The sequence below is a fragment of the Sturnira hondurensis genome, unplaced genomic scaffold, assembly GCF_014824575.4.
Source record: "Sturnira hondurensis isolate 20B ecotype Veracruz unplaced genomic scaffold, ASM1482457v3 Scaffold0007406, whole genome shotgun sequence".
Taxonomy (NCBI): Eukaryota; Metazoa; Chordata; class Mammalia; order Chiroptera; family Phyllostomidae; genus Sturnira; species Sturnira hondurensis.
Window position 1 is genome coordinate 4,311,477 of NW_028080037.1, and position 13,941 is coordinate 4,325,417.

Sequence of the window (13,941 nt, forward strand, 5' to 3'; positions counted from 1 at the left end):
TAAAACATATTCAAAGTCATGAAAAGCAGGGACCTGCACCAAGATTCCTCTACCCAGCAAAGCTATCACTTAGAATCAAAGGGCAGGTAAAGAGCTTCCCAGACAAAAAAAACTAAAGTAGTTCATCATCACCAAACCATTGTTATATGAAATGTTAGAGGAACTTATTGGAGAAAAAGAAGATCAAAACTATAAACAATAAAATGGCAAAAATACATATATATCAATAATTGAATCTAAAACAACAAACCAAACAAACAGGAAGAACAGAGACAGAATCATGGGTATGGAGAGCATTTTGTTGGTCACACCTTGCTAGTGCTGACCAGGTTTAATTCCTGATTGACTGGTTTAAGGTTCCATTCCTGGGGGAGGCCAAAATTGAAATTAAGTTAGATATTAAATCTTGGTTTGGTGACATGGGGCTTAGCTTAAGCGACTCATTTGGGCCTCTTTTCTCATTTTTAAGAGTAAACTTCCAAGGGAAGAAAGTCATTGATAATGAACGTCTTTCCCCCACTTGTCTCAGGGCAGTGGAGCCTGTAGAGTGTTCGCTGCCCCTGTTGCTTAACTGCATGGAACCAGCATTAGTCTGACCCCAGCTACTCTCCTCTCAGATGGTTTGTCCAGGGAACATCAGAGAACAACCAATCAGCATAGGGCACATTGAGTAATTGGTGAGTTTGTTCTTTCACCAACAACATTTATAGCTTTTAGCTTTTAAAAATAGTTCTGGAACACAGCAAGATAGAGAAGGGGAAAATTGGCCTAGATAATACAGAGGAAAGCAGATGAACAGGGTTGGTTTCATTTTGGGCACTTTGCCCAGGACACTTTTAATAAAACATATATAGTCCCTCTAGCGATTCTGAGTCTGGTTGTGTCAGGATTATACATTTATTCTTTAAAGGGAAAAATTGCAAATTATTAGACTCTAGGTATTGGGTTGGCCAAAATGCTCCTTCAGTTTTTTCTGCACAATGGCTCTAGTAGTGTTTAGTTGTCTTTAACTTCATTCCAAACAAGCTTGTTAGATTGTATTGTGACAGGTGTCATATTAACATGCATTAAAAAAAATAAAAATCTGGATTTTTATGCAATAAAAATCATTTTAATATTGAAGGTGCAAGAAAATACACAATAGCTTTGGCATATTGTGCTTTATTATTTAAAGAAAGGTAAAAACTGAAATGCAAAAGAAGATTTGTGCAGTGTACAGAGAAGGTGCTATGACTAATCAAAGGTGTCAAAAGTGGTTTGCAAAGTTTCTTGGTACTGTTGACATTTGGACCAAATAATTCTTTGCTGTGGGGCTGTCTGATGCATTGGAAGATGTTTAGTCGCACCCCTGGCCTCTACCCACGAGAAGCCAATAGCAGAAGATAGCTGATACACTCAAAATATCCAAATCAATAAAGTTATTGGTGAAAATGAAGAATGTGTCTTTTGCCCTGGCTGGTGTGGTTCAGTGGATTGAGCATTGGCCTGCAACCAAAGGGTCGCCAGTTTGATTCCCAGTCAGGGCACATGCCTGAGTTGTGGGTTGAGTCCCTGGTGGTAGGGGACACACAGGGGCAGCCACACATTGACATTTCTATCACCTCTCTCCTTTCCTTCTCCTGTCTAAAAATTTTAAAAAAATTTTGAAACAAAACAAAAGAATGTGTCTTATTTTATGGAAAAAACTAAGGAGACTTTTTGGCTGACCCAATACATTGGTATGAGTTAAAATTTTTTTATTGTATTTTTTTTTCATTACCATTTATCCCCCTTATACTCCCTTTCCCCCTTGATATGACGTAAAAATTTAAAACTATTACTAGCCATTGGTAGTTTGCTGTGTGGACTAGATTCATTAATATTAAAACTAACTTAAACATGGATAGAAAAATATTTTGAACTTCCTTCTTCTAACACACAATGTGTTTTTTATTTCTTTCAAAGTTTAAGTCAACTTTAAAATGGCATCTAGCCCTGGCCGGGTGACTCGGTTGGAGCATCATCTCACACACCATAAAGTTGGGGGTTTGATCCCCAGTCAGGGCGCATGTGGGAGGCAACCAGTTGATGTTTCTCTCATCGATTTTTTTCTCTCTCTCTAAAATCAATAAACATATTTTTTTCATTTCTGATAAAGTAAAATGATGTCTAAACTAGGTATTAGGAGGTTATTTTTATATGAAGAATTTTTAATGTTACTATTTTAATGGCATTCTTTGAATACCCAGGAATAAAGTCTTTAAGAAAAAAAGTACATTTTAGAAATGTTCTACTTTATATTTACTATCTTACAAATCTAGAATTACCGTAGATTTAGCTGTAAAATTTAAAAGGAAAAATACCAACATAATAATAGAGCTTGCTTTGGGGTAGTGGCTTTAAGTGAATTATTTCTTTTTTCTGTTTTCTAAAATTTCAATAATACAAGCCCTGGCTGGTGTAGCTCAGTGGATTGAGCACAGGCCTGTGAACCAGAGGATCGAGGTTTGATTCCCAGTCAGGGCACATGCCTGGGTTGCAGGTTGGTTCCCTGCAGGCCAACTCCCAGCAGGGGATGCATGAAAGGCAACCATACATTGATGTTTCTCTTCCTCTCTCCTTCTCCTCTAAAGATAAATAAATAAATAAAATCTAAAAATAAATAAAAACAAAGTCATGTCTAAAACTATATTTTAAATAAATAAATAAATAAAATTTCAATAATACATTCATTACTTTTATTGTTTATAAAATTATTTCTAACCCCCTCCCCCACAAATTAGCCTTAAAATGGACAAGGCATTAAAAAGGTTAAGATTCTCAAGTAATTATCACATATGAGGTAAGCTTACTTTTGTTTTTAAGACAAGTGGTAAAATCTTATAGCCCTGGCCGGTGTAGCTCAGTGGATTGAGCGCCAGCCTGCGAACCAAAGTATCGCAGTTCAATTCCCAGTCATGGCACATGCCTGGGTTGCAGGCCAATTCCTGGCAGGGGACCCACGAAAGGCAATCATACATTGATATTTCTCTCCCTCTCTCCTTCCCTTCCCCTCTTACAGATAAATAAATAAAATCTTTTTAAAAAAGTTATAGGCTGATCCTTACTTGGACCTTTTCTTTTTTTAATATATATTTTATTGATTATGCTATTATACTTGTCCCATTCCCCCCATTCATTCCCCTCGACCCTGCACACCCCCTCCCCCACCATTCCCCCTTTAGTTTATGTCCATGTGTCATAAGTTCTTTAGCTTCTACATTTTCCATACTATTCTTGCCCTTCTCCTGTCTATTTTCTACCTATCATCTATGCTACTTATTCTCTGTACCTTTTCCCCCTCTCTCCTCCTCCCACTCCCCTATTGCTAACTCTCCATGTGATCTCCATTTCTGTGTTTCTGTTCCTGTTCTAGTTGTTTCCTTAGTTTGCTATTGTTTTAGGTGTAGTTGTTAATAACTGAGTTTGCTGTCTTTTTACTGTTCCTATTTTTATCTTCTTTTTCTTAGATAAGTTCCTTTAACATTTCATATAATAAGGGCTTGGTGATGATGAACTCCTTTAACTTGACCTCATTTGAGAAGCAGTTTATCTGCCCTTTCATTCTCAAGGAAAGCTTTGCTGGATAGAGCAATCTTGGATGTAGGTCCTTGACTTTCTTTTTTTAAAATATTTTATTTATTTATTTTTAGAGGGGACAGGAAGGAGAAAGAGTGGGAGAGAAACATCAGTGTGTGGTTGCCTCTCATGGGTCCCCCACTGGGAACCTGGCCTGCAATGCAGGCATGTGCCCTGACTGGGAATTGAACCGTCAACCCTTTGCTTCACAGGCCCGCGCTCAATCCACTGAGCTACACCAGCCAGGCGGTCCTTGACTTTCATGACTTGGAATATTTCTTTCCAGCCTCTTCTTGCCTGTAAGGTCTCTTTTGAGAAATCAGCTGACAGTCTGATGGGAACGCCTTTGTAGGTGACTGTCCCCTTATCTCTTGCTGCTTCTAGAATTCTCTCCTTCATTTTAATCTTGGGTAATGTAATTATGATGTGCCTTGGTGTGTTCCTACTTGGGTCCACCTTCTTGGGACTCTGTGAGCTTCCTGGACTCCTGGAAGTCTATTTCCTTTCCCAGATTGGGGAAGTTCTCCTTTATTTGGTCAAATAAGTTTTCTACTTGTTGCTGTTCCTCTTTCCCTTCTGGTACCCCTATAATTTGGATGTTGGGACATTTAAAGATGTCCTGGAGGTTCCTAAGCCTCTACTCATTGTTCTGAATTCTTGTTCCTTCATTCTTTTCTGGCTGAATGTTTCTTTCTTCCTTCTGGTCCACTTCATTGATTTGAGTTCGTTTCCTTCCTATCACTATTGGTTGTCTGTACATTTTCCTTTATTTCACTTAGCGTAGCCTTCATTTCTCATCTAATTTGTGACCAAAATCAACCAATTCTGTGAGCATCCTGATCACCAGTGCTTTGAACTGTGCATCTGATAGGCTGGCTATCTCTTAGTCGCTTAGATTTATTGGCTCTGGGGCTCTGATCTGTTATTCTGTTTGAGCCATTTTTTTGGTCTGGTTGTGTCTGTTACGTATGAGGGGCGGAGCCTTAGGTGTTCACCAGGGCAGTGGGGCAACCCAGTAGCTGAGTTATGATGCTGTATGTGGGGGCGGGGTCAGAGAGGGAGCAATGGTACTTGCTCTGCTCTCTCTTGGATTTCAATCCATTCTCCCACCTCCTACAAGCAAACTGGGCCCTTCTGGTGGTGGTTCCCGGGTGGGTGGGCTTGTGTACATTCTAGGACCCTGTGGGTCTCCCCAATGAACTCTCCTGTGAGGCTGGGAGTCTCTCCTGGCACCTCAGCCCCCACAAGTGTTTTTAATCGGTGCTTTTAGGCTTTATTTCCTGGTGCTAGGGCTCAGGGTTGTGGTCTGTCTCGCTAACCGTTTTCACCTGGTTTATCTGTGCTTGAATGTGTGTCTGCCATCAGCCAGCCACCTTGGGCCCTCACTGGGTCTGCTCTTTGCCACCCCGTGCCCCGGGTCCGCCAGCCACCACTTTTTCCTGCTGTGACCCCTCTCCACTGGCCACCAACTCAACCCCTCTTACCAGTCTGGATGAATGGTTGTCAGACTTCTGTACAGTTCAATTTTCTGTCAATTCTGGTTGGTTTTTTTTTCTTTTTGTTTCTAAATTTTTGTTGTCCTTAATTTTGGTTGTGCAAGGAGGCACAGTGTGTCTACTTACGCCTCCATCTTGGCTGGAAGTCCACTTTTCTTTTTCTTTAAGTATATTTTATTGATTACGTTATTATAGTTGTCCCAATTCCCCCTTTGCCCCCTTCGCTAGGTAACCCCCTTTGTTCCAGCAGTCCCCCTGCTCAGTTCATGTCCATGGGGCGTGCACATAAGTTCTTTCACGTCTCCATTTCCTATACTATTTTTAACATCCCCTGTCTGTTTTGTACTTACCAATTATGGGTTTGGTTTTTTATTTTATTTTATTTTTATTTTTAGGAAAAGGGAAAGGGAAGGAGAAAGAGAGGGAGAGAAACATCCATGTACCAGATACACATTGATCAGTTGCCTGTCATGTGCCCCCAATTGGAGACCTGGCCTGTGACTCAGGCATGTGCCCTGACCAAGAATTGAACTGGCAGCCTTTGGGTTTGAAGGCTGGCAGTCAATCCACTGAGCCACACTAGCTAGGACCCTGTTATGCTTTTTAATCCCTGAAAGTTTTTTCTTATTCTTCCCCTTCTCCGTCACAGTGATCTCCATGCTATGATTCTGGTCCTCATTTGGTTGTTTGCTTAGTTCGTTCTTTGTTGTTTTTTTTTTGTTCTTTTTTTTAGATTCAGTTGTTTATAGTTGTGAATGTGTTGCCTTTTTAGTTTTCATCTTCTTTTTCTTAAATAAGTTTCTTTAGCATTTCATGTAATAATGGCTTGGTAATGATCAGCTCCTTTACCTTCTTTGTCTGGGAAGCCCTTTATCCGCACTTCCATTCTGATGATGGCTTTGCTGGATAGGGTAATCTAGGTTGTTTGTCCTTTTCATCTCTTTTGAATATTTCTTGCCAGTCCCTCCTTGCCTGCAAAGTTTCTTTTGAGAAATCAGCTGGCAGGTACTTATGGGTAATCCTTTGTAGGTAACTCTTTGCTTTTCTTTTGTTGCTTTTAAGATTCTTTCTTTATCTTTAACCTTTTGCATTTTAATTATAATGTGTCCTGGTGTGGTCTTCTTTGGGTCTTACTTGTTTGGGACTCTCAGTGCTACCTGGACTTGTATGTCTATTTCCTTCAGCAAATTAGGGAACTTTTCTTTCATTATTGTTTTCAAATAAGTTTTCCGTTTCTTGCTCTTCCTCTTCTGGCATCCCCATGATTCAGATGCTGGCACATTTGGGATGTCCCAGAGTCGTCTTATACCACCCTTATATTCTGAATTCTTGTTTCTTCTTTCTGTTCTGGTTGAATGTTTATGTCATCCTTATGTTCCAAACCATTGACTGAATCCTGACTTTCTTCCCTTCACTGTTGGTTTCCTATAGATTTTCTTTTTCTTTTCTTTTCTTTTAAGATTTTATTTATTTATTTTTAGAGGGAGGGAGAAAGAGTGGGAGAGAAAAATTGATCCGTTGCCTCTCACACACACCAACTGGGCACCCAGCCCACAACCCAGGCATGTGCCCTGACCAGGAATTGAACTTGCAACCTTCCAGTTCAGAGGCTTGTGTTCAGCCCACTGAGCTACATCAGCCAGGGCTATGTAGATTTTTCTTCATTTCACTTAGTGTAACCTTCATTTTTTCTTTATGTTGTCGCCATACTGAATGAGTTCTTTGAGCATCCTAACGACCAGTATTTTGAACTCTGGGTCTGAGAGGTTGGCTATGTCTGTTTCGTTTAGTTCTTTTTCTGGGGTTTTGTTCTGTTCTTTCATCTGGGCCATATTTCTTTGTTTCCTCAATTTGGCAGCCTCCCTGTGTTTGTTTCTATGTATTAGGTAGAGCTGCTTTGACTCCCTGTGAAAGGCACCCATCTGGACGAATGTGGCTTTTTTAAATCCTTGGTTGTCAGCCTTCTACACAGTTTGATTTTTCTAACAGTTCTAGGGGTTTTTTTAATTTAATTTTTTTTAATTTTTACTTATTTATCTTTAGAGGGGAAGGGAAGGAGAGAAGGAGAGAAATATCAATGTATGGTTGCCTTTCATGAGTGCCCTGCTGGGAACTGGCCTGCAACCCAGGCATGTGCCCTGACTGGGAATCGAACCGCGATTGTGTGGTTCACAGGCCCGCTCTTAATCCACTGAGCTACACCAGCTAGGGCTTGTTCTAGGTTTTTGATTGAGATTTAGTTGTAATTCTTTAGTTGAATGAAGGGGGGAAGTGTGTCTACCTACACCTCTGTCTTGATCAGAAGTCTACCCATGCAGATATTTTTTGCTTGTAGATACAGTTTAAGTAATATCGCAGACACATCAGTAGGTACTTGTTGTCCTGTCTTTCCTGTTAGAAGTAGTTGGATAAAAAATTTTGATAAACTAAGTGCTGCTGTAACTCCCTTCAATTAATGGTGGTCAGATTTCCCATCCAAATTTCATCAAAGGCCAAGTCAAATGGTTCCACTTTCTTCAGATCCAAAAACCAACTGTCTTCCTCCTCATTCTCAACACATCCTGGCGTCTTCTGCTGTAATAGTGGGATCAGAAAAAGTGGAGTGAAGACATGGCCCCAGCACTAGTGTTTCTACCTCAGACAAGTAACTGGCCTGTTTGTTTTCCCACCTTTCATTTCTTACCACAGCCACTCACTCAATTCCTGTAGGTTACAGTTGCCACCATGAAATTAGGTGCTAGGGGTGTCCTTCTTAGTGAAAGAGACCACTACTTTACGTCTGTGTTTTTTGGTGGATATTTTCTTTATAATATTAACTTTATAAGTTAACAAAAGGGTAGAGCAGGAAAAAGTGTATTTTATCATTTTAAAAAATCTGAAAAGTGCCTTGGCTGGTGTGGCTCAGTGGATTGAATGTTAGTCTGTGGACTGAAAGCTCGCCGGTTCAATTCCTGGTCAGGGCACACGCCTGGGTTCCAGGCCAGGTCCCCAGTGAAGGGCGTGCGAGAGGCAACCCATTGACATCTCTCGCGCCAATGTTTCTCTCCTCTTTCTCCCTCCTTTCGCCTCTCTAAAAATAAATCAATCAAATCTTTACAAAAATTTGAAAAGTTTAGTGCTAATGGTACATAAAAGGAATTTGATTTTTTTTAAGCCTTATATTTTGTTTCAGAAATGCCAAAAATTTCTCACATTTGCCTTTGGCATTTGCTGCTCCTGTCAGGCAATACTTTTTGTGAGCCAGTACCTCTGGGCTTTGGAACCTGCTGTTTCCGAATGCTCCTCCCTGCCTCTTCTCCCTTCCTCTAACCGCCCCCCCCCCCACTTCTTCGGTCTTGGCTTAAATATCATTATTTAGAGAAAATTTCCATAAGCCCTTCCCCCTAAATCCCTATCCTGCCTTTCCTCCCTTCTTCCCAACCCAGATTTGACTCCTCTCTCATTTCTGCTCAGGGCCCCTGTACGCGTCACACTGTTCACCGAGACTGGAAACACCAACTCAGTAGTGTTGACTTTCCCCACTGTCCTTCGGCTCCGTGAAGGCCCGGCCTGCAGTGACCTGTGTGGGTTGTCATCTCGTGGTCGGGCACAGTGCCTAGTGCCCAGCAGTTAATAAATAGCACTTAACCAATCAGTTTCTTTAAATACTTATTTCTCCAAACTCTGTTTGGTCTTACTTAATAATGGGGTCGTTCCATTGAAGTAGAGCAGTTATAAATTTAGTATCTTTAGTAAGTAAATAGCTGTATTAAACAATTGTGAGTACCCCCTAACTTGTAATTTTCTTAGCTTTTTTACACGTGGGATGAGTTTTACCCCAGGGTCTAAGGTACTTCTCGGAGGACATGGTCACAGCATGTGTCTCAAATGATAAATGGTGGCTACAGGTGACTCTTCTCGTTGGCTTCGTTAGTCCCAGTAGGTCCAATGCCACCAAAATAGTGTGATACAAAAGAAATAATCATGGTAAGACCACAGCCGGAATTATTCTACTTTTTTCCTTTTTTTCCTTTCTTTAGCCTTTGAACTTTTGGAGGGTTGTTCTCCTAATTCGTATTTATAAAGCGCAAAATGAATAACTTTTACATGAAGATTTACAATATTTAGATGGATCGAGAAAGTTAGAACATACACAAAGTATTTCAATTGAGCAGTTAGTCTTTTCATCTTTTCTAATAAAAACTTATTGTCATGTACTTAGAACACAAGTGTTAGGCATTAGAAAATTTTTCTGATATGTTGAGTTTATGTGTGCTATTTAGCAACTGCTTTTCTGCTCATTAGACTACATACTGTGTTCTTCTGCAGTTCAAACGGTATGTCAGTAAACTTCGGGGCAAGAGTACAGTTTTCAAAAAGAAGCATCAGATCATAGCTGAGTTGAAAGCTGAGTTTGGTCTCTTGCAGAGGACGGAAGAACTGCTTAAGCAACGCCATGAAAATATTCAACACCAACTGGTAATACAGCATTATCTTGGGGTGCTGAAAGTACAGGTGCTGGGAAGTTTGTGGGTTACAGCTTTATTGTCTTTACTGGAAAAATCATACAATTATTAATTTTTTCCGATTAATTATAGAGATGTCACATAAGCTGATTCATTTATTTTTAATGTAGGAACAAGAACTCTTTTATGTGCGCTGACTCTGAGGTTACTAACTAGTAGGAGTTGAATTCTAAGTAGTTTTTTTGAGGGGGGAGCAGATAGGTAGTTAATATGGGCAGAATTATCATGCCAGGAGATGGACTATAAAATATTTATTCATCATGGCCTGCTGGACAGAAATCTCTAAGCAGCTACTTCCATGAGGCTTTGCAAAGAAACATCCAGGGAAGATTCTGTATGGAAGTTCGCCTGCTGTACTTACTTAGTTACTGTTAAAACTGGGCGTGTGAGTACCAGTGTGTGCCCTAATGGGCCGCCTGGATGCCAGACACATTCCTGTCTGCCCCCACGGTATAGCAGCACCTAGTAGCCTCATGATGTCCTGCAGTGTAGTAACTCTTTCTTTGCCTGTTGGTCCACTGGCGTGAGAAGCCAACTAACAACATGGGAGCCAGAGCCTTAGGGGAAGTGCCTTCTGGGGGAAGCATGCCCACCCTGGAAACTAGAACATCTACACCACAGAGAAGGGAAGTGCGATTCCCTAAGTGGACAAGTGGGAAACCTGGTGAGTGGTAACACTCCTGTTTTTCCTCTCATGGTTTCAACACAGCACCATAGACTAAAAACTGGTGGAAGACTGTCCACTCCGTCCTGAAGACTAGAACTCATCCTCGCAGGCCGCCAGTTCCAAGCTGGCAACTGAGCTGTACCTTCACGAGGTCCTTCCTCTGTTGTGTCAGGCCATTGGCTTTCCTGGTGGTGTGGCATGTGGTACAGGGACTGAGTCCCATGGTCTTGTCCCACCACCTTACCTCTCATCTGTGACACCTATTCTTGTTCTTTACATTTAGCAAAATACCGAGGAGAAGAGGGGTATATCTGGGTATAGCTACACCCAGGAAGAGCTGGAAAGAGTGTCCGCACTGAAGAGTGAAGTTGACGAGATGAAGGGACGGACACTGGATGACATGTCCGGGATGGTGAGGACACGTTTTTTAGTGTTTTTTTATTGTGTAACTAGAAGGCAGATGTTTTTGTTTGTTCTGTTTTCAGTGAAACATTTAAATTTTCATTTCTGCATATGTTTATTTTTTCATCTGTCTCTAGCAATCTCTTTTTGAATTTTTGCATTTTAGTAAAATTGTTCAACTTATAATTATTGATGTATTTTGTGGTTTTGGAAGTGTGTAAAGTTATACAACATTAAGGAAATATTTAAAATAAAAAATAAGTTTTCCCAAATCATACCCCCCTCACTTACACAGTCGTTTCACTAGTGTGTGTGTCCTTAGTATCTCTCAATATTCAGGGCCGCTGTTTAGCCAGAGTGCACTGATACAGTTTCCTCAGGCGTTAAAATGTTGAAACCTTTCCGTCCTTACGGGTAGATAGCTGCGGCCCCAGGCTCTCAGGACCCTCCTCCGCCTGTCTTGTCCACAGTGGCCACTCGCCCAGAACCCCCTGCATCTCGCCGCAGTCTGACGCCTAAACAGATGAACACTGAGCTCAGCAGGGGCCTGCGAGGCCATGCTCATCTCGGTGGCTGGTGCCCAGTGTGATTGGTCACTACTTTCCACTTCATTCATGTTTCTGTGTGTTTTATTTAAAGAACCTGCATGATCACATTGTTTTACATACGTGATTATAGTTGTATAGAGGCAACTTTAAGTTTGTCTTAGTCATTCAGCGTTAGATTTTAAATATTTTCTTATATTGGCGTGCAGTCTTAATAATTGACATTTTGAATAGTTTATTGGTATTTCGTCTTACTGAAGAATCAAGATTACTAAATCACTTCCCCATTGTTTGGCATTGAAGTAATTTATAGTTTTTTTAAACTCATATAACAGTTCAATAAATATCTTTATGCATGTGTTTTTGCTCTTTTGAATTTTTTTTTAGATGTCATGTACTTTTTTAAATGACAGGTAAAAAAACTGAATTCACTGGTATCTGAAAAGAAGTCAGCTCTAGCCCCAATTATAAAAGAACTACGACAATTGCGACAAAAATGTCAAGTAAGTAAATTTGATATTGTGACACTTTTAGTATTTTATGTTGTTGAGACGTACAATATTGACATGATTCTGCAAAAAAGAAGAATAATGTTACCTGTAAAGATTTCTCTTTGATTTACGCTACTTGTTTTGTCATAAATTACTGGGCAGGGGGAGGAGGAGGAGCTTAAGGGGACGTCACAAGTGCAGCCAGATGACCTTTTTGCTGTAAATCATGTCAGAGCTGTCACTCGGAGGTCACGGTCTCCTGTGGCAGGTAAATCTCCAAGTCTGCCAGCCGCTGCTGACCGGTTAACTGTAGATTAATTGAACTTACCTCGCTGGGGGCAAACTGTGACAGCTTATACGTGGTGAAAGGCCATTCCTTGGAAGCTAATTCTAACCATGTCTTTAAAGATAAACTGTAGGCCCTGGCCAGGCGGCTCAGCTGGTCGCAGCATGGGCCCGCACCCCAGAAGACGGCGCTTGATTCTCCACCAGGGCTCGTAACCAGGTTGCGTGTTCAGTCCCTGGTTGGAGTGCTTACGGGAGGCAACTGACCGATGTTTTTCTCTCACGTTGTTTCCTCCTCTCTCTCTCTCTCTCTCTTCCCTCCTCCTCCTCTCTCTCTAAAATTAGTAAATATACCCTTTGGTGAGGATTAAAAAATAAAAAATACAATTCTGCAGCATACCAAAAAATACATTTTTTGCTGATCTGACAAAAAAAAAGTATTATTTTGACTTACACCAGATAGCTATCATTGTGTTGGCTGTTGTTGTTTTTTATTTGAAAATCTAAAGCAAAAGAGGTCAGTGCTCCTGACTAAGTATTCAGTTATTGCGTGCTTTAAAAATTCTTGCGGCACACTGGTTAAAAATAGCTCCTCTGGTAGGATCCGCAGGAAAGGCCTGTAAGAACAGTGTCCCCTGACGTGCTCTTGCATGTTCTAGAGTTTGTTGCCTTCAGTATTTCAGCGGCAGCTTGACTGAGCATAAACTTCTTACATCACGCTTTCATTCCTTAAGGATTTTTAGAGCAGAGCTCCATAGTCTTCCAGAGTTAAGTGTGTCGTGGGGTGATCTGAAGCCAACCTGATTTTTCAGTGACTTCGTCTTGAAAAGAATGTAGTTTTCCGTTGTTGAGTGCTGGCTTCTCCACGTGTGCATCAGATCCGGCTTCCCAAGGGCGTCCGGTCTGCGGGGCGCGTGGCGCGTGTTGCTGAGTGGGTGTAGACTCGCAGTTTTGCATGATGAGGAGGGTTCCGGGGGGCGGTGAGTGGGAGTGCACCGAACCCGCTGAACTGTACACTTAAACTCTGCACCTTAGCTTAGGTGGGAGATTTTATGTATATTTTACCACAATTTTTAAAAGATTCAAGGTTTAAAAAACTTCCTGATAAAAATGATTTATCATTATTTTTTGACTCTCTCTATTCCTGGTAATACTTTTGGTCTAGGAGTCTTATTTTGTCTGCTATTCATATAAATATGCCAGCTTTCTTATGATCAGTGTTGCTTGGTATGTTTTTATTTCTGTTTACGTTCAGCTTCCTCTATCTTCATTTTTCTCTATGTCTCACAAAATAACATACAGCTGGACTTGGGGTGGGTATATTTTCTTACATCCAGTTTGAGAATCTGTCTTTTAATTGGTGACTTTAGTCGCTTTTACTTTTATTATTGATACGTTGGGATTGATGTCTGTTGTGTACATCATATTTACTGCACTTTTTCTTTTCTTTTTTCCTACCCTCTATTGCACAAATCCTGTTCTCTTTTGTCTTCTTTCCCCTTATTTCCTTTTCTGTCTTCATCTAATACAGTTTCCTCTTAAGTTTTTAACATCTGTTTGCCTGGCTTAAAGTCTAAAGTTAATCAGCATCTCTGAGGCAACACAGGGACTTTAGAATGGTCTGATGCCCCCTTCTGCAACATGTGTGTTTTTCCCCTGGTACTTTATTTCCACTGTATTTCTTCACCTCTACAAGTGATGGTCATGGCGGTTGGTGCCATTTTAATTACTACTTCATACACCATTTCCTGCTTAGATTTACCCACATACTGGGCAGTTTTCACCGTTGCTCCTTGTATTTTAATCCTTCCTTCTGGATTCAGTTTCCTTCTTCCTGAAATTAAATGTCCTTGTTTTGTTTTCTTTCAGTGGTTCTTTCAATAAAGAATCATTACTATAAGTAAATCATCTTTTTTCTTCTTCTTAAGTAATGGCTTGGTCAGGAAAAAAGTT

At 40.7% G+C, this 13,941-nt stretch overlaps 1 protein-coding gene across 4 annotated transcripts in view; it reads left to right on the forward strand.

Annotated features, from left to right (window-relative positions):
- Nucleotides 1-13,941, forward strand: part of IFT81 (intraflagellar transport 81) — a 138,175-nt gene that overhangs the window by 113,407 nt on the left and 10,827 nt on the right. For all 4 annotated transcript variants that reach the window (XM_037052056.1, XM_037052055.1, XM_037052057.1 and 1 more), the window contains 3 exons: nucleotides 9,402-9,551; nucleotides 10,549-10,677; nucleotides 11,626-11,715. In XM_037052056.1, coding sequence (XP_036907951.1) covers nucleotides 9,402-9,551; nucleotides 10,549-10,677; nucleotides 11,626-11,715 — 369 coding nt within the window. The remainder of the gene's footprint in view (nucleotides 1-9,401; nucleotides 9,552-10,548; nucleotides 10,678-11,625; nucleotides 11,716-13,941) is intronic.